The 25,149-nt window shown below is 33.7% G+C and overlaps 1 protein-coding gene across 5 annotated transcripts; it reads right to left on the bottom strand.

Moving 5' to 3' along the window:
* Positions 1 to 2,158: 2,158 nt before the first annotated feature.
* On the bottom strand, positions 2,159 to 24,598 carry LOC130655826 (integumentary mucin C.1-like). Of its 5 annotated transcripts, none has more exons than XM_057458631.1 (15): positions 24,487 to 24,598; positions 22,929 to 22,955; positions 19,621 to 19,767; positions 16,688 to 16,747; positions 16,057 to 16,125; positions 15,666 to 15,692; positions 14,794 to 14,877; positions 12,386 to 12,424; positions 7,878 to 7,919; positions 5,392 to 5,430; positions 4,871 to 4,912; positions 3,097 to 3,118; positions 2,883 to 2,973; positions 2,701 to 2,803; positions 2,159 to 2,624 (listed from the first exon to the last, which is right to left on the bottom strand). In XM_057458631.1, the coding sequence occupies exons 1-15, from the start codon at positions 24,557 to 24,559 to the stop codon at positions 2,611 to 2,613; spliced, it is 879 nt and encodes a 292-aa protein (XP_057314614.1). In that variant the 5' UTR covers positions 24,560 to 24,598; the 3' UTR covers positions 2,159 to 2,610. The 5 variants fall into 5 exon arrangements, with proteins under 5 accessions (XP_057314614.1, XP_057314615.1, XP_057314616.1 ...); XM_057458632.1 differs by having other exon boundaries at positions 14,800 to 14,877; XM_057458633.1 differs by lacking the exon at positions 5,392 to 5,430.
* Between the last annotated feature and the right edge of the window lie 551 nt (positions 24,599 to 25,149).

Genomic DNA, 25,149 nt, shown 5'->3' with positions numbered 1-25,149 from the left:
TATTTGGGGTGTACATTAATAACTGGGTCTCTTATTGAAATATATAAAAAATGCATTTACCCGTAGATAATTCTGTACCATCAAATCGATTGGCCCTAAGAGCAAAGGTCTTCCACAACGAGCGGTTTTCAATGTATTACTTGGTTGGCGTTTTTGTCGTAATGCATTCCGAATCTCCTCTTCGTATTTTTTTCGCATTGTTCGAACAGTGCTTTCGCTCAGTTCGGGAATCTCATCTTTATATCTTCTTAAAGTGCTAGCTGTACTGTATTCCGAAGCATACTTTCCAATAGCGTGTCTTTGGTTATCAGAGTACTTAGTGTATGATCCTCTCAGTTTCTTTTTCGCTCCTAGTTCACGTGATGTTGCTGCGGCAGACACTTCATAGTCCAGCAAACCAAGTCCTGTTTCCGAATGAGAAGGTTGTAGCGTGCTAATCGGTGACGATGATGCAAGAGAACTACAGTCGTCAACTGTCAAATCTACATCACATAAAGTTTGTTTTGGCGTTGATGAATTTTGTTTACTTTTTTTAATTCTTCCAAGGCTATTAATAATAGACATCTTTTACTTCTGATCGTACACTTCCCTCGTTCACCAAAACAAATGAGAAAAAGATGTCATGAAATGGAAAACAGGTTTTTCCCCACGTACTTAAATTTGAACGTTAAATTCGAATTCCAATGGAATTCCTTCTTTGTTTAAAAAACACTTCAGAAATATGGCGGACACGAACAAGGTCTTGGTATTTTCATCGGCAGTACGTGGCTTTCACGTTTACCGTGATGTTTGGAATCCCTATGAAAATGAAGAGCTTGAATGTCGTTTTGAGAAAAACAATATATTTGATATGTTCGCGATCAAAATATGTCGCATCGAAATTAATGAAACAGTTGGTCATTTACCAAGGGAAATTTCTCGCCCTACCAAATATCTTTTGGATAGAGGGGCTACGGTTGTGGCAAAGCTGACAGCCACCCACTACAGAAGATCGCCTCTATTTCAAGGAGCTCTTGAAATTGCCTGCGAAATAACAGTTTTGATGCCTGGAAGTATCAAGGGGCACATGCTTCTTCGACGCTATCAAGATATGGTGGATGAATTATATTGTCAACCAAAGAATGAGGTCATCATGGGTTCGTTTCTTAAGAACAATGTTGGCCGTACCAAACCAGCCAGAGCAAAAAAAACGCAAATTCGTTAAAAAAACAGTACAACCAACAGCAGGGAGCAAAGACATCCGAAACTTTTTTCAAAAGAGATAAAATAATATTATTTACCGTATTTTTTTACGAATTTTGTTGTAAGTTTTACATAGAAAAAAATAATCGAGAACAAAACATTTCACGAGTATTAATTTTCGCGATGGTACAAATTAAAAAAAAATTCGCGAGGATTTAATTTCGCGATTTGACTGTTTGCAAATATTTCGCGAGGATTTAATTTCGCGAAAAATTTCGAAACCGATTCAGTAACATGCCACAATAATGGATGAGGTTTAGGTTCAAGAGAAACTGAAATATTTTGCTTTCAAAAGCTTGATAATTTTTCTTATGTTCTTACATTTTTTTTGTTTGTATTCAGAATTTTTTCTAGGAAATTGAACAGCCTTTAGCAGTACTATAATTCAATCACAGTGACACATGTGTGACCTTCGTAACAAGTTGCAGTTGTTTCCGTCCTATATTTCAAGAATGCTAGGGTAATATCTGTTGAGTATAAAATATTCTGTCAAGAAAATAGTCCGAATTTATTATTTCATTCTACAGGCGGTCGCGTTCTAAAAAGTTTTTCGCCTTCTGAAAACCCTACACACAACGACTCCGTTCCTACAGAACTCAATAGAGCATCGGGGCTTGGTTCAATATTTTTCTCACGTTCTTATCTTTTTTCCGATTTTTCATTTTTTTAACTCACTTAACAAAACCATTCACGTAGAGGACTATTATGAACTAGTCGTTAGCCCATGGAAAAATCCACGGGTTCGCCCGTCGCAGCTAAGCTACCATTTTGCGTGATAGACGGACGAACGGACAGACAGACGTATACGGGCATTATAATATAGATTCGCGCATCTCAGCAATGCGAAACAAAATGTTGCGCCAAAATATACTTTTAATTGGTGGAAACTATAGCCAGCCAATCAAAATAACCAATATGTAAAATCAAAAAATGTAGCCAAACAACATTATACACAAAATTAAGGATAATACAAAACATTTTTACATAATAATAATTTCAAATGTCATAAAACGTGCCCACAGCGAAACCTAGTAATACTCGAACGTGCGCGTACTGGAAAACAAGTGGGTAGAACTTTTATATTCTTCGGATTTAGTCAATCATCATTTGCAGAACAGGCCATTTAAAGTAAACGCTGACAAGGGTTTGTTTTGCTAAGGTCTTGCAAAAATTGCATTGCTGTTACAAATTTAATATACTTTAAAAAATTTGTTCGTATTGTTTGTTTCTCTTTAAATGTGGGTATCTACCGCCGGAAGAATAATTGCGACGCAAAAATGCACTGAAAAGAAACGCGTTCTTTATTTCCACATCCCACATCGACTTTATTTGAATAAACTTTAATTTCTTCATGCAATATTTTTAACATCAAGCAACGTGTTCTAAAGAAAAAAAATGTATGGGTTTGACAATGCACAAAAAACAAGCGAAAAAATATTCTTATCAACGGGTTCTCACTTTGCATTCCAGGCATAGCTTCTTCTAAATTCCGTAACTTTTGGTATCCTGGAGAATTTCTTCGATTTCCAGCGTTCCTCCCTTCAACTACTAAACCCATAATCTAAAATTAAAGGGAATTTTTTTTTCATGTCAAACCAGAGCAGAGCATTTTCACAAACTCATAAAAAAACAAAGCTTACCTTAGCTTTGTTGTGGTAAAGAAAGTAAGCTCCCACAATGGCCACCACAGATATCATAAACAGAAAAGGAAACTTTGACGAAGCTTCTGGCCTAAGAAGTAAAGAACAAACGCTGCTTCACACCAACTGACAAAAAAAAGAACTTTCAACACCAATTATAACACCAAATATATAAGGAGAAACTGATTTACTAATTACCATTCCTTGCACATACCTTACTGTCTTCGTCGATTTCCCTAAAATCAAAAATGCATACTTTTAGTTCTCTTCGGAAATTTATTGTGACAATCCTCTAATACCACTAAGCACTTTTTCTTACTTTATGTTGAATTGCTACAAAATAGTTTCAATTTTTTTGTGACAAAGCACTGGCGAGCACTATCCTTTTCTTCCGTGGCAAAGTATTACTGAACACAATCCCTTTCTTCGTGGGAAAGTATTACTGAACACTATCCCTTTCCTCGTGAAAAGGTATTACTGAACACTATCCCTTTCTTCGTGAGAAAGTATTACTGAACACTATCCCTTTCTTCGTGAGAAGGTATTACTGAACACTATCCCTTTCTTCGTGAGAAGGTATTACTGAACACTATCCCTTTCTTCGTGAGAAGGTATTACTGAACACTATCCCTTTCTTCGTGAGAAGGTATTACTGAACACTATCCCTTTCTTCGTGAGAAGGTATTACTGAACACTATCCCTTTCTTCGTGAGAAGGTATTACTGAACACTATCCCTTTCTTCGTGAGAAAGTATTACTGAACACTATCCCTTTCTTCGTGAGAAGGTATTACTGAACACTATCCCTTTCTTCGTGAGAAGGTATTACTGAACACTATCCCTTTCTTCGTGAGAAGGTATTACTGAACACTATCCCTTTCTTCGTGAGAAAGTATTACTGAACACTATCCCTTTCTTCGTGAGAAGGTATTACTGAACACTGTCCCTTTCTTCGTGAGAAGGTATTACTGAACACTGTCCCTTTCTTCGTGAGAAAGTATTACTGAACACTATCCCTTTCTTTGTGAGAAGGTATTACTGAACACTATCCCTTTCTTCGTGAGAAGGTATTACTGAACACTATCCCTTTCTTCGTGAGAAGGTATTACTGAACACTATCCCTTTCTTCGTGAGAAGGTATTACTGAACACTATCCCTTTCCTCGTGAGAAAGTATTACTGAACACTGTCCCTTTCTTCATGGGAAAGTATTCCTGAACACTATCCCTTATTTCGTGATAAGGATTACTGAACACTATCCCTTTCCTCGTGAGAAAGTAAGTATTACTGAACACAATCCCTTTCTTCGTGAGAAGGTATTACGGAACACTGTCCCTTTCTCGTGAAAAGGTATTACTGAACACTATCCCTTTCTTCACAACAAAAGTATTACTGAAGTACTAACGCTTTATAAGCCTGGACGCTTACTTGCTTACTCGACAGTATTGCATGGCATAATAATTGCGATATATATTATTGTTAACTAATGGCTAAAATGAATTGTGTCACAAAGTTTTGAAAATTAAGTCATGTCCTTTCCGACATAAATTTCTTCAGTTTTGTATTGCCTATTTACAAATGGTGGAATTATCTTTTGAAGTAAGCTTACGAGGTCAGCTTAAGTATAGACTTTAAAGTAAGTATAGACTTAAAAAAAGTTAGTCAATGAAAGTTTAAATAATTGTATAGATGTTAGGCTGAAAAAGTTAACAAAACGTCCAATTATACAGCCACTATTTGTGTCCTGCATGATCTGAATCAAAAGATTTTTGTGACTAAAATTGTGTTTAGTGTCAACAAAACCAAATCTGAATTTTCTGAATTTTTCATCGCAAAAACATGTAGAGTAGGATCAACTATAGGCAAAGTAATTCTCAGGCATATTGAAAGTACACATTAAAAAAACAACAATACCTACTGTCCAACCAAATTTTGCAAATCACTAACTAAGCAAATAAGAAATAAAATTCAAAAGCTGATTGTCCCTTACCTTCATCATCTCCACTTTTACTTCCACCACTTTGTGTATCATCTATTCAGAAAAGACAAAGGAATTAATCCAATTAAAAAAAACATAAATCAAAAATCATTTTTCTAATAAAATGACATTTCTTTTACGTCATTAATATTTATGTAATAAGGTGGGATTAAGATGAAGTGAAATTCCAAAGGGTAGTGAAAAGTGTGCCTGTAATATGATATTTTACTGCCGGTTAACTTTGCATTTTGCTTCCACCTCTAGGTTACAGTGTTTATATGGAAATCACACACCGGTTTGAAATTTTACTTTTTTATATTGACCAAATTAAAATCCCACCAAAGGAACAAACACATCGTGGACTTCGGGTGTCATGAAAGCGGCCTCTGAGGTTACTTTCTTGTGTAAACTCCAACAGACAGGGAAATATATTTTCAGTTTTTTTCGCAAAAAATATGTCTTTCAATTAAATAGTTTGTTAAAAATGCGTGTCTGACAAACAAAAATATAGATGAACAACATAGACTAGTTACCTGCAGTAGGTGCTGTCAATGGTTTCTTGTTGGAAGAAACTACAACGGAAATAATCAATATGTAAAAAATGCAGACTTTCTTTAACTATTGTAACCTAAATTTCATGACGTCAGTGTGTAGTGCATAAAATAATGATCTAAGAAAAATATATGATCATCTGCTTTCATCAAACTAAAGATTTGTGATGACAATGTCATTCTATTCACATGGAAAAAAACTCGTTGCCTTTTATGCGTAGGGCCTAAAATAGTGAGCAAAATAATATATGAGATCCTGCGCTTTAGACTTTGTTTCCATGGGACTTTTGTATTGTCTCTAATGGGTGTTGTGTTTCCGTTTACTATGAGTTCTTTTGGTATAGATTATCTGTCGGATAGCCATTACTCAATGCCAATTGCGAAAGAGACATAACATTTACAGGTGAAAACGACACAGGTGAAACGACATAACAAAAACTTATTTCCAATAAAGTTGTTCAGGAAATTTTCGTAGTGCACATACTAGATAGAAGAAATTTTATGAAAACAGAACATACCACATTAAAATGAATTACTAGAAATTGTTTTTATTAAACAAACCAAAGTATTGATTTTTAAGACACCACGCTTGTGCCACGACGTGTGAGCATCGTCAGACCGTTACCCAGCTATCACATCACAAGGTAGATAACACTAGGTTGAGGATGGCTAGTGTAAATGTTGGTATTCTGAGAGGTAGAGCAGGTGAAGTAGTTGAAATGTTAGAACGTAGATCTGTTGATATGTGTTGTGTTCAGGAAGTCAGGTGGAGAGAAGCTTCAGTGAGATTTGTGGAAGGTAGGAGGGCAAGGTGTAAGCTTTTTTGGATTGGTAATAGTGATGGATATGGAGGAGTTGGCATACTCGTTGCAGAGAAGTGGGTAGAAAAAGTAATAGATGTTATGCGTGTTAATAGTCGTATTATAGTGATAAAGTTTTGATAGGTAATAGGATTGTCACCTTTCGGTCAGTTTATGCTCCACAGTGTGGACTCAGTGAGGAAGATAAAGATAAGTTTTATGATGAGTTAATAGCAGTCCCATCAAAGTTTGGAGACACTCAACTTGTCATGGTGGGCGGCGACTTTAATGGTCATGTTGGGAAGTCATCTGAAGGTTATAGAGGTGTGCATGGAGGCTATGGATTTGGGAGCAGAAATAAGGAAGGGGAGAGATTTCTTGAGTTTGGAATGGCAACGGACATGGTGGTTTGCAACACATCATTCAGTAAGAGACAGAGTAGGCTGATAACATATGAGTCAGGTGGTTGTAAGACACAGATAGATTACTTCCTGGTTAGAAAGTCAGACAAGAAAGTGGTGAAGGACGTGAAAGTTATATCGGGGGAAGAGTGTGGTTTGTGATATTATCTTGAAGAGTGTTAAAGAAGCCAAGGGAAAGTACAGGCCCCATCGAAAAGTCTGGAAGCTGAAGGAAGAGATTGTAGCAAGACAATTTAGTGCAAAAGTTCAGCAGTTAGCCCACAATGGTCAATGTGATAGTGACAATGTTGAAAGTACTTGGACTACTTTGAAGAATTGTCTTCTAGAAGCTTCTGATGATACCTGTGGGTGGACGAAAGGACCAGCTAGACATAGACAGACCTGGTGGTGGAATAATGAGGTTGACCAGTGTATAAAGGAAAAGAGGAAACTCTGTCCCTTTCTTCTGTCCCTTTCTTCGTGAGAAAGTATTACTGAACACTATCCCTTTCCTCGTGAAAAAGTATTCCTGAACACTATCCCTTATTTCGTGAAAAAGGATTACTGAACACAATCCCTTTCTTCGTGAGAAGGTATTACGGAACACTATCCCTTTCTTCGCAATAAAAGTATTACTGAAGTACTAACGCTTTATAAGCCTGGACGCTTACTTGCTTACTCGACAGTATTGCATGGCATAATAATTGCGATATATATTATTGTTAACTAATGGCTAAAATGAATTGTGTCACAAAGTTTTGAAAATTAAGTCATGTCTTTTCCGACATAAATTTCTTCAGTTTGAGGGGATTCCGGGTATTTTGTTAAAGAAGTTGTTGCAATATCCTAGTCTAACTTCAATTTTGTATTGCCTATTTACAAATGGTGGAATTATCTTTTGAAGTAAGCTTAAGAGGTCAGCTTAAGTATAGACTTAGTCAATGAAAGTTTAAATAATTGTATAGATGTTAGGCTGAAAAAGTTAACAAAACGTCCAATTATACAGCCACTATTTGTGTCCTGCATGATCTGAATCAAAAGATTTTTGTGACTAAAAATTGTGTTGGGTGTCAACAAAACCAAATCTGAATTTTCTGAATTTTTCATCGCAAAAACATGTAGAGTAGGATCAACTATAGGCAAAGTAATTCTCAGGCATATTGAAAGTACACATTAAAAAAACAATAATACCTACTGTCCAACCAAATTTTGCAAACCACTAACTAAGCAAATAAGAAATAAAATTCAAAAGCTGATTGTCCCTTACCTTCACCATCTCCACTTTCACTTCCACCACTTTGTGTGTCATCTATTCAGAAAAAACAAAGGAATTAATCCAATTATAAAAAACATAAATCAAAAATCATTTTTCTAATAAAATGACATTTCTTTTACGTCATTAATATTTATGTAATAAGGTGGGATTAAGATGAAGTGAAATTCCAAAGGGTAGTGAAAAGTGTGCCTGTAATATGATATTTTACTGCTGGTTAACTTTGCATTTTGCTTCCACCTCCAGGTTACAGTGTTTATATGGAAATCACACACCGGTTTGAAATTTTACTTTTTTATATTGACCAAATTAAAATCCCACCAAAGGAACAAACACATCGTGGACTTCGGGTGTCATGAAAGCGGCCTCTGAGGTTACTACCTTGTGTAAACTCCAACAGACAGGGAAATATATTTTCAGTTTTTTTTGCAAAAACTATATCTTTCAATTAAATAGCTTGTTAAAAATGCGTGTCTGACAAACAAACATATAGATAAACAACATAGACGAGTTAATAGCAGTCACATCAAAGTTTGGAGACACTGAACTTGTTATGGTGGGCGGCGACTTTAATGGTCATGTTGGGAAGTCATCTGAAGGTTATAGAGGTGTGCATGGAGGCTATGGATTTGGGAGCAGAAATAAGGAAGGGATGAGATTTCTTGAGTTTGGAATGGCAACGGACATGGTGGTGTGCAACACATCATTAGGATGATAACATATGAGTCAGGTGGTTGTAAGACACAGATAGATTACTTCCTGGTTAGAAAGTCAGACAAGAAAGTGGTGAAGGACGTGAAAGTTAAATCGGGGGAAGAGTGTGTTTCCCAGCATAGGTTACTGGTTTGTGATATTATCTTGAAGAGTGTTAAAGAAGCCAAGGGAAAGTACAGGCCCCATCGAAAAGTCTGGAAGCTGAAGGAAAAGATTGTAGCAAGACAATTTAGTGCAAAAGTTCAGCAGTTAGCCCACAATGGTAAATGGGATAGTGACAATGTTGAAAGTACTTGGACTACTTTGAAGAATTGTCTTCTAGAAGCTTCTGATGATACTTGTGGGTGGACGAAAGGACCAGCTAGACATAGACAGACCTGGTGGTGGAATAATGAGGTTGACCAGTGTATAAAGGAAAAGAGGAAACTTTGGAAAGAGTGGAAGTCAGGTGGCAGTAAAAATATTTACTTAGAAGCTAAGCGTCGCGCTCGTACAGCAGTGTATAAGGCAAAATCAGAAGCAGAGAGAAACAGATTTGCAGATGTGTTAAGAAGGGAAGACCAGCGCAATGAGGTATTCAAGATAGCAAAGCAAATGAAGAAGGCTAATTAAGATGTTGTAGGTGAGAAATGTATACGTAATGATGAAGGTGTTTTGGCTAGCACAGAGGAGGAGAAAAGGGTAGCTTGGAAGAATCATTATCAGAGGTTGCTTAACACTGAGTTTGATTGGGACGAGGATAATTTGTCTGATGATGATGTTGTAGAAGGGTCAGCTATGCAGATCAAGACAGAATGGGTAGTGGAGGCTATTAGGAAATTAAAGATTGGCAAGGCTGCAGGAGTATCAGGTATTGTTGCAGAGATGGTAAAAGCATCTGAATATATTGGAGTTGAGCTTATTACAAGTCTTGCTAACCAGATTATAAAGGATGGTGCTATTCCGAGTGAGTGGCAGTCGAGTGTAATAGTGAATTGTTTCAAGGGCAAGGGTGATGCATTAGAAAGGGGTAACTATAGAGGTTTGAAGTTGGTTGATCAAGTAATGAAAGTTATTGAAAGAGTGATTGCACTACAGATGCAATATTTTTACTCAGACAGCTTCAGGAAAAGTAGATTTAGAGAAAGCTTTTGATAGAGTGTCACGTAAAGTTATTTGGTGGGCTATGAGAAAATTAGGTGTGGATGAGTGGCTAGTTACGATGGTACAGCCTATGTACAGCAATGCTAGAAGTCGTGTCAGGATTAACGATTCACTTAGTGATGAATTTAGTGTAAATGTTGGTGTACATCAGGGTTCTGTACTTAGTCCTTTGTTGTTTATTCTAGTCTTAGAAGCGCTGTCGATGGAGTTCAGAACAGGTTGTCCATGAGAGTTATTGTATGCAGATGATTTGGTTCTCATAGCAGAGTCAATGGAAGAATTAGTTGAAAATCTGAGAAGTGGAAGAAAGGACTAGAAGAGAAAGGGCTAAAGGTAAACACAGCAAAGTCTAAAGTCATGATTAGTAGCATTGCAGCCAAGTGTGACCTTGTAGTTGGCCTTGTGGAGTTTGCAGGAAAGGGGTTGGTAGTAACTCTATTTTTTGTCAGACTTGCAAGCATTGGGTACATAAGAAGTGCAGTAGTATTAGTGGAAGGTTAAGAGCTGACATACAGTTTGTATGCAAGCGTTGCAAAGGTGAGATTATAGAGAATGAAGTATTTCCAGCTTTAATGATGTAAACAGTGGCTCGTTAGAGATAGTTGAGAACTTTTGTTACTTAGGTGATATGTTGGGCAGTGAAGGGGGTTTTGGAAGAAGTGTTACTTGCAGGTTCTGCTTAGAAAAAGTTCAGAGAGTTACTTCCTTTGTTGACTAGCAGAGTCCTGTCAATTGAGGTAAAAGGTAGGTTGTATGAGGCCTGTGAAAGAAGTGGTATGTTGTACGGTAGTGAGACATGGGCAGTGAAGCAGGAAGATCTTGACCGTTTAGAAAGGAATGATATGAGAATGGTTAGGTGGATGTGTAACGCCAGTCTGAGAGACAGAAAGAGTTCAGATGAGCTAAGAAGCAGGCTAAGTCTCTGTAGAATTAAAGATGTTATCCAGATAAGAAGATTGAATTGGCTGGGGCACTTGAAAAGAATTGAGGAGGATAATTGGGTAAGAAAGTGTAGAGACTTGATAGTTCCTGGGGCAAAGCCCAGAGGCAGACCGAGAAAGACTTGGCAGGAGGTTATAAGGGCAGACTTGATACAGAGGAAGTTAAGTTTAGATCTAACACAGTCTAGATCAGATTGGAAGAGGGTCATTAATATACCCCATCCAACCCATGCTAGCATGGAAAACGGACGTTAAGCAGAGAATGATGATGATGATGACGCTTCACTAAATTATCTAATGGAAACGAAGTGACCACCTAACGAGATATCGGAACTTGCAAGTTCGTTGGTCTAATTTGGTCTTAGGAGGTCCTTAATCTCTCACGCAAGGAAGAAACAATTAACTATATTAACTATATTCTAAAAACAAAATAGAATGCCTGACATGAAGGTTCAGATTCATAAAATTCAGAAAGATTTTTAACACCCAGCCCTAAAATAGTAAATGTGTACAATTTTAATGTTGTTCATTCTTTTCAAAAAAACGATATAGAATTTATTCTTTAAAATCTATCCGCTGCAAGGTAGCACATAGAATTTGAAGTGAATACTGACATGCCGTCTATTAGCTATCACTATTATAAAAAACAGCTCAGACGAACAGAACGTTCATTAAGGAAACCTTCTGTAGGTGACTGAGTTGAGATCCCAGGTGGTGCCAATGACATTATGTAAACATGAATTGTTTGTTACCATAAAAAGTACCTAGTGTTTATGCAAACCTTAATGCAAAATATTTCTACGTGAATAATTTGTAACGTTATAAACGTTGCACGAAAAGGAGGAGAAAGCTTGTTTCAGTTTGCTATTAAAATTTTTGATTTCTTTATCCTTAAAATCGCCTGGGGAGTTAGATAGAGAGATGGATGAATTGATGGATAGATAGAGACAGCCCAGAGCCTGGACGCCTAAAACTAATCGAGGCTAAGGCTTAAATCATCGTTTTGACAGACTTTTTCTGAGAACAAGGCTAACAGTTTTAAGTCAATAACATTTCTAACAGTGCAACAAATTGTTTTTTATCCAATGAACAATACTTTAATTTAAAGTTTATATGCTATCGAAAGTTAAAGCTCGTGCAGTGTAGCATAATGAAGATCGTCTTATGACGCGCCATTTTTGATGTTATTAACGTTTTCCTTTAATAATTACGTCATTTCTTTCTTTACAATTTCGCAAGCACTTAGACTAAAGCTATGTTCAGCAGAACTAATTAATTATTCATGAATTTTAATTTAAAAAGAAATTGTTTAGGCTGGATATTTTTAGTGAAAGATAATGTATTATAGCTATAAATCGTAACAATTATGTCATAATTTTATATCTTTTTCAGATTATTGCTATGGGCTGAAATCTTTAAGCCGTCGGGTTTGTTTTATTTGCAAAACATTAAACAAAATCGAATGTAGGCGTAGCTACGGCAAACGCCCAGGGACATTTTGCAAGGGTGAAGTTGGAGATGTATTGTATTTTTTTCATTGTTTTATATCTTAGGAAAAGCTGGCTAGCTAGATTTCTTTCGATCAGAACAAGACAATTAACTAAAATAATTTTGCTGTGCGTTATTTATTAATTTTCTTTCAACTCTTGCGAAACAAGAAATATAAAAGTAAATGAAAACATAGAATGGCAGAAAATAATTTACCTGTAGTAGATGCAGTTGATGGTTCCTTTGTGGAAGAAACTACAACAGAAATAAGTATATTACTTAAGTAATCAATACAGACTTTCCTTAACTATTATCTCAGAGATTTATTAACCTGGCCCTTTCATAGTCTAGGGTACCAAATTGTTGAAGCATGTTAGGTTATACAATCAAGGTTACTTAACAATGAAATAACATAGTTCAAATTCCTTGCAGCATTTACGCATTTGCTAGGTTGGAAAAACAACACATTTTTTTACATTTGCACCAGTGCTAATTAGCTTCTTCTTCATTGCTCAAACCTTTTAATGCATTTGTTTATGACGGTACTTTTTTTTAATTCCTCCTTTGTATATTCTGGTTTGCGAGTGTAAGAAACAGCGAACTCGTTCATTTTGACTGAGTGAAACTTTTCATCGTCCTACAAATCATGTATTTATGGTGTGATGTGGCAGCAACCGTTAATGCAAATATTGCATTATGGGTAAGAAATTCAGACAAAACGAGGTTAGTTTAAAGTTCAGAACACCAAGTTGTTTACTTGCTGTATTCTGACCTTGGTTATTAAGAAATGTTGGTTTTGTAATTTCCAACTGCCATATTGGAAGAATATAAAGGCTATTAGTAGTGGTATTGTGACAAAAATTATGAATATTTTTTGATTTTAAGTGTGTATTTATGACAACTTTAATGTTAGATAGCTAGCTAGTTATAGCCAACAAACACATTATATCATTTCTTACTCCTCCAAAAAAGTTTACATTTTTTACCATACAGTCTATAATGTTTAGCTATCTAGTTTACTGAAACTTTATATAATTTAGGTTAAAATTATTTTAAAAAAGTTACCCAGCTTTTCATCCTAGCCAGATATTATAGGTTGGATGTTATAGCTAGCTCTGCACACAGAGATGATGTCTGCCCAACTATGTATCGTTATTATTGTCACACTCCCCTGCTAATATGCTTTTACTTCCATTTAGTATACATTCGTAATAAACATATTTAAACTCAACCCTGCGTACCAAATCAATAAACAATTTGTGATCACTGAGATCACAAATTGTTTATTGTTTTGGTTTGTCTGTTCAGATTCATATTAGTATTGTAGGATTAATATAATCTATACAATATTGAAAACTTTGTTAGGGTGACCAGTTTAACTGGCTAAATATGTTATTGCATTGAAACAACATGTGTGGCTGAAACAAATCATGACTTGTTTATCTAAATTCTCTTAGCTTTTAATGTAATCACTTGCCCCCACAAATGCATATTTATTATTATTATTATTATTTGATTAAAATGCAGTTTTTTTTATAAAAAATCTATTGTCATCTTACAGTAGTATGCTTAAACTAAAAAACTCAAGTATAATAAGAAAATTTTTAATTCCATTCTATCAGATTTGTCTAACAAGAGCATATATTTATTATATACATATCATTTTTTAGGTACAAATAAATGACAATACCCATAGTAACCGGAGTATAACCGACATGGGTAACACTCTAGCAATACTTCTAGAAATATTTTTACATTGTTATTGACACAATTATCTGTAGCTAACTTCTCTACAGGCCATAATCTTTAAAAAATCAAAGCTCAAGGGTACCTATGAGCACGTGTTATTTTACCTTGCATGATTGCATTGCTCTTACTACATTTTGTTGAATTTATAACATGATGAAGACCAATATTCAGTCTAATACCACCAACCCAACATGCTCAGGATAGCCATTTTCTAAGTCTTTTACAAAAATTTTATAATTAGCCCATTTGACAAGTTAATTTGAGAAATCATAAAGGTTAACAAACCAATGTGCGCCAATACGCTGGAAAATTGAAGTTGTCTCTAAACAAACCTCGTTTTTGTGTTAGTATGTTTATTCTGGCTGTGTATTTAGCGAATTGGAAATGGATATTGAAATAGGCTTATTGTACGGCATGTTGTTTTTGTGATATGTAAGAAATACGTATTTTTTCCTTAGTTTTCTTTAAAGACAGTCGAAAATAGAATTCTGCAGATCACCAGCTAAATAAACGAAAACACAGCTCAAAGGAGATGATAAAGGTAAGGGCAGACTCCCTCATTTTTATCATCTCCTTTGACAACATTTTGTCCTTTATTGTTAGCTACTTGAAGAAAAATAGAGATATTAACTATGCTTAAGTCAAATTTATTCTAGTTTAATCTTCTATGTCAAGAAATACTTACGTAATCTTTCTTTGCTAAAAAGATTTTTTGGTATGTAAAAAGACCAAAATCTTAAGTAAAATTGGGAATTTTATAAGACAGTTTGTTCAAGTGAACCTTTTTATTAACTTTTCGAGATATCTAAATTCTAGTTCAAGGATTTTTTATTATTAGTTAAAAGCGCACTTGAACATGGCAAAAATTAGATTACTTGTACTTGTTGTTGGAGGTGGTGCTGTAGTTGTTGTTGGTGCAGTTGTTGTTGTTGTTGCATTTGGTTTGTTGTTGGTAGTAACTAAGACAAAAAATAAATTATCACTTTCCCAAACTATTATACTCTAAACTAAGAAAATAAAAATGTTAGGGCTTTTTGCAACACTTGAAAGAAAATAACATTAGTTTGCCTACAACACATTGAAATAGTGTCAAAAAACACAATTAAAGCAAATAATTATAAAAACAGTTACAATTAAAAACTATAATAGACAATTAATTTATAAAAAAGATGAAATTGAAGCTCTATTACGTAAAGTATATTTATAATCTTTTATTATGCGTAAATATTTAAGACTTGTAAATGTTACTATACCAATGAAATAAAAATGATTTTGACTGTGTGAAGTGTGTGGAAAAACAGGCAGGAAGAAAGACAGACAAACAAATTAGTGCGATTTCTTTCCTGCCATTGTTTTCGGACTAATAGGACTTTCGGTAATTCGTCATTTTAACAGATTAACAGATATGTTAAATAACTTTCATTTTCATTTCCAACAGAATTTTTTAAATTCAACCTAGAACTAAAGTGATTTGACTTCAGGCAGACAAGTGGTATTTTGGACAAATTTCTAACTTCTGATGATGTCATAGAACAAATAAACAAAATTTATGGCTACCATTTTGTTCCTTTTATGAAATACCACAAATGTGCAAAATTTGATTCCATTTGGAGCAGCCAATCAAAAAGTTAGGAAGGTTTGAGCGACTTTTGTTAGTTTAAACATTCTATATGTGTCCAGTCATGTCCCAACTAAGGATCTAATACCTCCAAAAAAGCCCAGGCAAAAGAGTGACAGTAAAACTTACCAGTTGTTGCAGTAACTTCAGCTGCATCTGTAAATAAAAGGGAAAAACAGAGATAACAGATAATTATTATAGTAACTCGCCATAGAATGTGGTAAAAAGTAAAATATATAAAAAAAATTAAAATAGCACAAGCTTTTTGGTAAAAGCCATCCTCAGTGCATACATAGATGTAATAAATTTTAATACATCTATGTATGCATTAAGGATGGTTTTTACCGAAAAGTTTATGCTATTTTAAACTTGTTTTTATATTTTGCTATTTAAAACAGATAATTAGTATCTCAAGATTTATTATGTATTAAGTCTTTCCATCAATAAATCTGCCGGCCCTAGTTGTGCTGGAAAAAAGAGGAAAGGATTTTAGAAAAACGTTAAATTGGTTGTCCCTTACTACTTTCATTTCCATCTCCACTTCCACTTTCACTATCTGCAGTAGTTGGTGTTTTTGTTGTAAAAGAAACTAAAACAAGAAATAACTTGGTTAAATCTAATATAATCTATTAACCAAACAGAACTAAAAGAAAAACAACTTTAAGTCCACTAAAACCAGGTAATTTCCAATGTTCCTTCCCATGCCCTGGTTAGAAAATGCCTGGTTCACACTTTTAACAGACTTTGTTTCATTTTAAAAACGAAATGCAAAGCTTTGTAGGCTTTGTATTTTCCGTGCCAGGATGAGTTAAACACTTTATTAGGAAAAATATTTTTTAACAAATTTGTAAAAGCTTGTGCTGACAAAAATGAAATTCACAAATGCTTGTAAAACTTGTAAGAGTATACATAATAAAGCCTATTCATTTCTATATAACCGCATTTATTGATTTTTTGTAGTCAACGTGGACAAAAAATGAGATTTTGTTTAAGTGTACATACACTAATGGAAACGAACCTTAAGGTTTGTGAACTTTAATAAACTTTGGAAGAACAGTTGCTTTGTATTTACAGTTTAGGATATTTTAATTCTACTCTTGGTAATACTTGAAAATGCACTTAAACAGCCAAAACAGCCAAAAAGAGATTACCTGTAGTAGTAGTTGTTGTTGTTGTTGTTGTTGGTGTTGTTGGTTTTTTGGTGGTAGGAACTAAAACAAAAAATAAATTCTACATCCCTTTCCAAACTATTATACTCGAAACTAAGGAAAGAAAAAATATCAGGGTTTTTTGCAACACTTAAAAGAAACTAACATTACTTTGACTACAACACAGTTGAAGTAAAATACGATTTACAGTATTGTTAAAACAGTTTCGTGAGTTTTGACAATGAAGAAAAGGCTAACTGTGTGACAAATTACACACGAAAAAATGGATTTTTTGGTGTGATTTTAAAACTTCAATTAAACAGTCTGAAACAAAAAGACACTTGCATGTGTGATATTTATTCACGCTTGCAATTTAGAGCTGAAAACATCACACCCAAATCTGTTTTGGGTATATGTGGAATTGTGCTAGTGTGATCGCACATGCTAAAATGACAAGACTTTCTCACCAGTGGTTAAAAATTAATTTTTTCAATACTTATCATCATCATTTTCGGCTTAACGTCCGTTTTCCATGCTAGCATGGGTTGGACGGGGTATATTATTGGCCCTCTTCCAATCTGATCTAGACTGTGTTAGATCTAAACTCAACTTCCTTTGTATCAAGTCTGTCCTTATAACCTCCTGCCAGGTCTTTCCCGGTCTTTGGAGCTTTGCCCCAGGAACTATCAAGTCTCTACACTTACTTACCGCCCCAGCCAATTCAATCTTCTTATCTGGATAACATCTTTAATTCTACGGATACTTAGCCTGCTTCTTAGCTCATCTGAACTCTTTCTGTCTCTCGGACTGGCATTACACATCCACCTAACCATTTTCATATCATTCCTTTCTAAACGGTCAAGATCTTCCTGTTTCACTACCGTACAACATAACACTTCTTACATGGGCCTCATACAACCTACCTTTTAACTCAATTGACAAGACTCTGCTAGTCAACAAAGGAAGTAACTCTATAAACTTTTTCCAAGCAGAACCTATCCTGCAAGTAACACTTTTTCCCACACCCCCTTCACTGCACAACATATCACCTAAGTAACAGAAGTTCTCAACTATCTCTGACGAGCCACTGTTGTACATCATTGAAGCTGTAAATACTTCATTCTCTATAATCTCACCTTTCCAACACTTGCATACAAACTGAATGTCAGCTCTTAATCTTCCACCAATACTACTGCACTTCTTCCCAATGCTTGCAAGTCTGACAAAAAATTGAGTTACTACCAACCCCTTTCCTTTAAACTCCACAAGGCCACTTTCCAACTATAAGGTCACACTTGGCTGCAATGCTAATGACTGCTGTGTTCACCCTTAGCCCTTTCTCTTCTAGTCCTTTCTTCCACTTCTCAAACTTTTCAACTAATTCTTCCATCAACTCTGCTATGAGAACCAAATCATCTGCATACAAAAACTCCCATGAAGAAACCTGTCTGAACTCCATCGACAGCGCTTCTAAGACTAGAACAAACAACAAAGGACTAAGTACAGAACGCTGATGTACACCAACATTTGCACTAAATTTATCACTAAGTGAATCGTTAATCCTGGCACGACTTCTAGCATTGCTGTACATAGGCTGTACCATCGTAAAAAAAGAGTATAAAGAGTATTAACAGCATTTGTCCCATAAGTAGTTGCAAAGCTTATTTAAAACCACCTGTTTATACAAAAGCATTCATTTATTCTAAAACATCAGTTGCTTTATGATATTTTCCTTTAATTTGTCTTGACCACCAAAGAAATTGACTTGACTATTTTAAATTTTTGATAGTTATGGTGACCACTGGGGATCAAATGTTAATTTTAAGCACTGCTCTAACCTGATTACATGAGGTCCTAAAATTAATTATTTGTTAATGCTTTCAATCTAGCAGAACTAAATTTAGATCTTATTTGCATTTTAGTTTCAAATAAGTCATTATCATAGCAGCACTGAATATTTTAATTTGAAAACAGTTGTTGCCAAAAATTTATAAGGATTAAATCATTGATGTCAGAGCTATTAAAGAGAATATTAACCCCTTAAGTGCTACCATACTTTTTGTTTTGGAAAAAGCGCATTTTTGACAATGGCAATTTAACCCTTTAAAACTTAAAGAAATAGTGAGATATTAATAAATCTACTATCGCAAAATGTCATGATATCTTGATCAATTTTAAACAATTTTGATACAAAATAATAGCCTAGTAGGTCATCCTCCAAAACCTCATTATTTAGTTTAAGGATAAATTTTAGAGAATTTTTTGATGTATTAATTAATATAAGAAAGTATATTATGATGTAAATCATTGTTTATCTGTGATATGAAGCACCACCTTTATTTTGGCATGAACTGGCCATGAGTAAATTGCAGTATAGCTAAACTAAAATAATCATTTATATTTTTTAATCATAATAAATTATTAGTTGCGTTGCAGCACCCTACTCACAACTACTTCTCACATAGGTTTAAAATTTTGATACAAAAGTTTGAAAATTGCATGGGCCTAGGTTAGGACTTGCATGTTCCTAGGTTATCACTGGCCATTGTGTGGTGTACAGGGTTAAATATTTTTTTACTACATTTTATTTAAAATCTCTATTTTTTAAAAACAAGCACACACTAACAATTATCACAAAATTGGGAGCATGACTTGTTGTCCAATGTCTATTTTTCTTTAAGAAGCCTTAATTTGTTCATTGAAAATACTTTTCCCACAAGCTATAACTACTTTGGCAATGCAAAGAGTTTTAGCTCTGTTTCAGAGGGTATGGAAAGAAGATTATTTTCTTGTTACCTAAGCAGAAAGTTGAATCAAAGAAATAAGCTGCTTTAGTGATTGCAGGGAAGGAAGTCTATTTAAATGAAAAGAAAGGTAGGTTCTGGTATATTTCATGTAATTCTTAATATGCTTTATAAACAAAATGATGTACATACCCACTTTGACACACTTCTTTTTTTTTCCCTTTTTGAGTAGCTTATAATCATGAAGACAATGACACATAGGTTTCTCTTCTGAATTCAGTTTACAATATGCATTAGCATTTTTACAATTCTGTTGATCAACTACAGAGCATGTATCATCTAAAAATCAATAAGAATTAGTATGTAATTAAAAAAAAATATTCGCACAGTGTCGGTGAATAACAGCATCACTAATAGAAAATTCAAAATATGATAGATCCTATTTAACTTTTTACGGTATTTTTGACTTTTAAAATCAGTAAAACAAACATAGCCTGAAAAGGTTTCAGCAGGAGAATACCAAACACCCTGGGTAATTTTGTATGATTGTATATTTTGGAATAAATTTTTTGATAGATTGTTCATAAACGGTTAAAGGTAGGAGTGGAACTGTCGTTACCTTTTAATGTGGTTAATAAATTTCTGAACACATTAATAGATAAAATAAGTTTTTGCTGTTTAATTTTAATGTCGCACAGAAAGCTGTTTTGATTGAAAGCTGTTTTTCCTTTTTTATCATATCAGCAATGTTTTTAACAAGTTTTAAATAATACACTTTCATGAAAATTGGGTTTGCAACCATAAATTTGTTACTTTGCTTCTTCTTTTCTAAAACTTTATTCTTTTTTACAGATTAGTTAGATAACAAGTAAAAAAATCTACTTAATTAGGCGAGGAGCATTTGTTCATTGTTTATAAATAATAATTCAGATTGCTAGAGGACAGTATTAGACACTGAGATAAAAAAAATGTGTCGTACATATAAGATCACATGACTTTAAGAGTCTGTGATAAAATGCCAGACATAATATTTAACAGCTCACGTCATATGTTACTATGTGACCTACTCATACACAAAAAATGGTTAACCCATTGCTTTTACTGTGTAGAGCTTGGGATGTTGAGCAAAATATTGCACATGATTATGTGAATTTAAAGTTAAAAAGATTATTGCGGTTTAAACGCCTTTTGGTGATGTACATTTATCTGTTGGTTCCTTAGCAGGTAGAAACTTATGTCACTACCTGCTTTTGACTCTAGAAATGTATGACTGAAGAAATATGTGATTCAAAGAGATATGTGAAGTTCTTGTTGTGTGTTTATCATAAAATATCGGAACAAAAGATTACTGAAGAAGGTAGAGTATTAAAGTCTTATAGAAGATGAAAGGTTAGTAGTTTCAATAATTATCATATAGTTGTCTCCTAAGGCAATGAAGCAATTAGTGAAAAATCAATCTTTTTTTGTGCTTTAACAACAATCATTCAACACAGTTTATCACCACTTGTGATTAATTTAAATCAATACAGAAAACGCTAAAATGTGCTTAATTTAGTGTCATTTTTCTTGCGTTGAACTTCAATAGTTTTTTTATCCATATTATTTTATAGTTTGTATTTTTATAAATACAACACTAGTACAAACTCGAATAATTGAAACATCATATTAAACAGAGAGGACATTGAAACAGTTGATCATTTTGTATATTTAGGAAGCCTGTTTTCAGCCGATAGTTGTGAAAAGGAAATAAAATGTAGAATAACACTTGCTTATGGAACTTAATGAGTCCAACCCAAAATGCGAGTAATGCAAACGATCAATAAAGCTCAGTCTCTCTTTGGCCACATCTGTCGTATGGACACCAAACAATTTATCAAGACTGTTATACTACACATTTGAAGGGAAGAACAAAGTTGGTAGACCAAAAAGATATGAAGTGATGAATCTAATACAACGCTACATGCGCTAACCAAAATGGTGGACGGAAGAGAAACCTGCAGAAGAAGAATGAAAGCGATTGTTGACACACGAAAGACAGACCTGCAGAAGAAGAATGAAAGCGATTGTTAACACAGGCAATGCAATGCCAATGAAAGTTAATAATAATAATAATAATAAGTATTTTTGTATTTAAATTTTTTTACAACAAAAAATGTTTATGTTTGAGTTACATATTGATAAAATATCTAAGAGTGGTGGGGGTTTACGAGTTTAAATGTCCCCCACTTGTCTCCAACATAAAAAATAATAGCACAGGAAAAAGTAAAGCTCGCAGGTCACAAAAAAATACAAATTCTCGTCGAAAAACAAGTAGCTACTAATGAAGAAGCCAATGGTAATTGATCTACAGTGTTCCTACGCCATATCTAGATGGTGGTTTACTTCATTACAGAGTGCCAAAAATTGACTTTACTTTTCTAATTGGAACCCTGTCTCACTGTATCATGGAACGCATTGAGACAGTGTTCTTTTAAATGCTGTAAACTTGTTTTGGCAGTTCTTTTTCATTAATTTTTTAAAATTTGTATAACAGCTGCATATACCGATATCCTATTCGAAGGATTGCTAGCTTTTTTATATTTACAACAACCTCTGGAAAGGAGGTTACAGAGGATACAGACTTATCCCTATCATACTTATTTAAGTAATCATACCCACGGTTAGATCAGTAAATCTCACAACATGTTCCTTTAAATAAATCCTTTTTAATCGGAAACAAAAAAATCATGCACACACCTGTTGCTAATATGTTATTTTTTTGGTTTTATTGCTAAGCTATGTGTTCAATTATTTCTATCAATACAAAAAAGATTGGTACAGAGATTGATGTTAACTTTGTTGTTGCTGACTCACACAAACAAAATTATTGATGTTTTGGATGTGCAATTTATTGCATGGGTGCCTACTTATCGTTAGGCCTGTACTTGGAACCCTTGATTAATACTGTATTTCACTGAGTTCGACATAATTATGAAATATTTGATGTCTCCAAAAATTTTTTATTCATGTAGTTTTAATACCTGAATGTTACCATAGCCCCGGGTTTACCCAAGCCATGTGAGGGAAATTGGGCACATTGTGTGGGCCGTTGGATGTTGCCGGGAGTTGTCTAGTAGAGCGCGGGCTCTAATTGGGTCTGTGTAGCTCAAAAAGAGCATTAAGTACTCTAGGACTCCCCATCTAAGCCATGGCCCCTCCTGGAAATAATAGACAAGGTATATCCCTGTCTATTATTTCCCTTTGTGAGGCTAGCTTTGTAAAATATGCACATCTATCTATCTTGGGAATCAGTGAAATACTGGAAAATTAAAGTGTCAAAAAATTCTGACCCAAAATTTTTGTGGTCAGCAAGAAATTTTGAAGATCAGTTGAAAACTAACAAAATAATGATTTTTTGTAGACAATCTAAACAGATATCATGCAAATTGTAGCTTAGTTCAAAAGAAATAGCTTAAAGAATTTCTTCATCACTACTTGTTTAATGCAAATAAATATCTCACTTTTTATATCTGGTACCTCGAATGCATCTAAAAAAAAAATAATAATATTAAGCAAAAAAAACATAATTAAAAAAAACAAGAGGAAATACAGCATATAAAAAAATTTACATAATGGAATCTAACAACAGGGATTTTTCTCAACCAGATAATTTAAACTGTAATGATAACATTTTTGAATTATTATTATTAAAAATATTATATGCATCATGGTTTGAATTAACAGGTGCAGTTTGCAAATTAAAATGCCTTTTTTGCAAATCACTCTACAAAGAAATTGTTAAATTGTAAATCAAATATTTCATTTACTGCTTTTTTCAGTGGCAGTGATCATATTCTTCTTTTTGCTTGTTGTCTCTCTGTTTAGTTCTTATGTTTTGGTAAGCAGAAACAATGCATCCTTTTTGTTAGGATATTTCAGTTATACATGTTTGATGAACTTTCCAATGAAACCAGGTGGGATAGTTTATTATGTAATATTATATGTTTTTCAAAAGTTGTTATCACTACATAAAAAGTTATTAAAACCTGAGTAATAATGCACAGCTTACTTTAAATATAGTGCATAAAAATAGTTAATTTAATATCAGGCTAAAATTTTACCAAAATTATAAAGTCAAGATACGTCAATTGTTATTAATATCTTATAAGTAGCGTATGTAAAGAAATAAATAAAAATAGAATAAAACACCTACAAATCGAAAGTGTTTTAAAATATCAAAACATTCTTATTTTAAGTGCAGTTTGTTTTGTTTCTTCTTGCAGTTACATTAGGATCTTCTCTCTCTTTGTTTTAAACAATGAGCAGCTAGTGTTGTAGTGATTGAAACTCTTCTCATTGTTTACCTTTCTAACCCTGTACATTATTAATTATTATTAATTTGTAATGTAAATGGGGTATAACACTGCTATAACAGTTTTGTCAGTAAAGCTGTTGTTTGATTATTAATATTGATTATTATTGATATTGATAAGACATGACAACAGAGCATATTTTGACACTATGATAAAAACATGGTAAATTAACCCTTGTAACAATTTTTTTAAACCTTAAGAACATTGTAGATGCAAAAAGTATCCATGCTATATTACTGGCAAAATATTTTTGCGTTTTTTGGAATTTTATGTTTAATATTGTCCCCTAACTAGCTAGTTACAAAGTTTTATTGAGACTCCCACTTTACTACGCTGATTTTCTTGGCCACCAAAAAAATTGACTTGACTGGCCATTTTAAATTCTCCTTGATTACAGTGACCGCTGGGGATACTTTAAGCAATGCTAATGTACTTAGTAAACGAAGCTTTTTAGAAAACAATTAAAAACTACATAATTCAGAAAAAATGGTAAATAAATGTTTATATTAAAAAAAAAAGATTCTAGCTTGAAAAGAATCGAATTTGCTCTATAGCAAATCAAAATTTTGTAATTTAAATTGGTTAAACTAAAAAAGGCACGATTTATTAGATATTCTTATAAAAATTGCAAAAAAAATTATTTTATGTTTTAATAGGACTGACTTAAATAAATAAGAATAACAGGTAACTTATTAAAAAAAGTTACCTTGTTGGCATTGAATAATTACCAGATAGAGTAAACAGTAAAGAATGCTGACATAAAAGAACTTTCCAATCATTTTTTATATCTAAAAGAAACAAATAATATTATGAAACCATTGATAACAAGGCCTTAAAAAACTTTGACTTTCAAAATTTTCATGAAAACTAAAGGAGTGCAGCTTTTGTGTTGCAAATGTGCATAACATAAATGTCTGAATAAGGCGACTCCAACTTAATTAGTTGGGGGAGGGTGTTACGACAACCGTTTTTTTTTTGTATTTTTGCATAACGCACAGTTTATATTTTTTAATTTGTCTCACTAAAAAATATGTCGCTAGTTCTCAAGGTGAAAAGATAAAAATACTTGCATGCTCAAACACTTGTTTTTAAAAGTTATGCAGCAAGAATTTTTCTTGTGTTGTTTTGAAAGTTATACAGCAAGAATTATTTGTGTGCTGTTTGAAAGTTGTACAGAATATAGTATTGTTTTGAAAGTTATACAGCAAGTTATTATTCTCCTACTTAAAATAATAAAACAAACAATTTTTGTGTTCTTTTATTGTTTTTTGTGCAGTTTTATAGGAAAATTTAAATTTAAGTACCAGTTCTTTTTAGGACTATGGTTGTTTAGTTGAGAATATTTAAAGTCTTTTGCAGCGTTAAAGTC

This window comes from Hydractinia symbiolongicarpus, chromosome 8 (assembly GCF_029227915.1).
Source record: "Hydractinia symbiolongicarpus strain clone_291-10 chromosome 8, HSymV2.1, whole genome shotgun sequence".
Taxonomy (NCBI): domain Eukaryota; kingdom Metazoa; phylum Cnidaria; class Hydrozoa; order Anthoathecata; family Hydractiniidae; genus Hydractinia; species Hydractinia symbiolongicarpus.
This window is presented reverse-complemented; position numbering and strand designations above follow the sequence as displayed.

Coding starts and splice junctions, on each gene's coding strand:
- LOC130655826 (XM_057458631.1), bottom strand. CDS start 24,559: ATGATTGGAAAGTTCTTTTATGTCAGCATTCTTTACTGTTTACTCTAT. Junction 19,768..22,928: donor CGAGGTACCAGATATAAAAA/GTGAGATATTTA, acceptor ATTGATTTTTAG/ATGATACATGCTCTGTAGTT. Junction 16,748..19,620: donor AAAGAAGTGTGTCAAAGTGG/GTATGTACATCA, acceptor TTTTTGTTTTAG/TTCCTACCACCAAAAAACCA.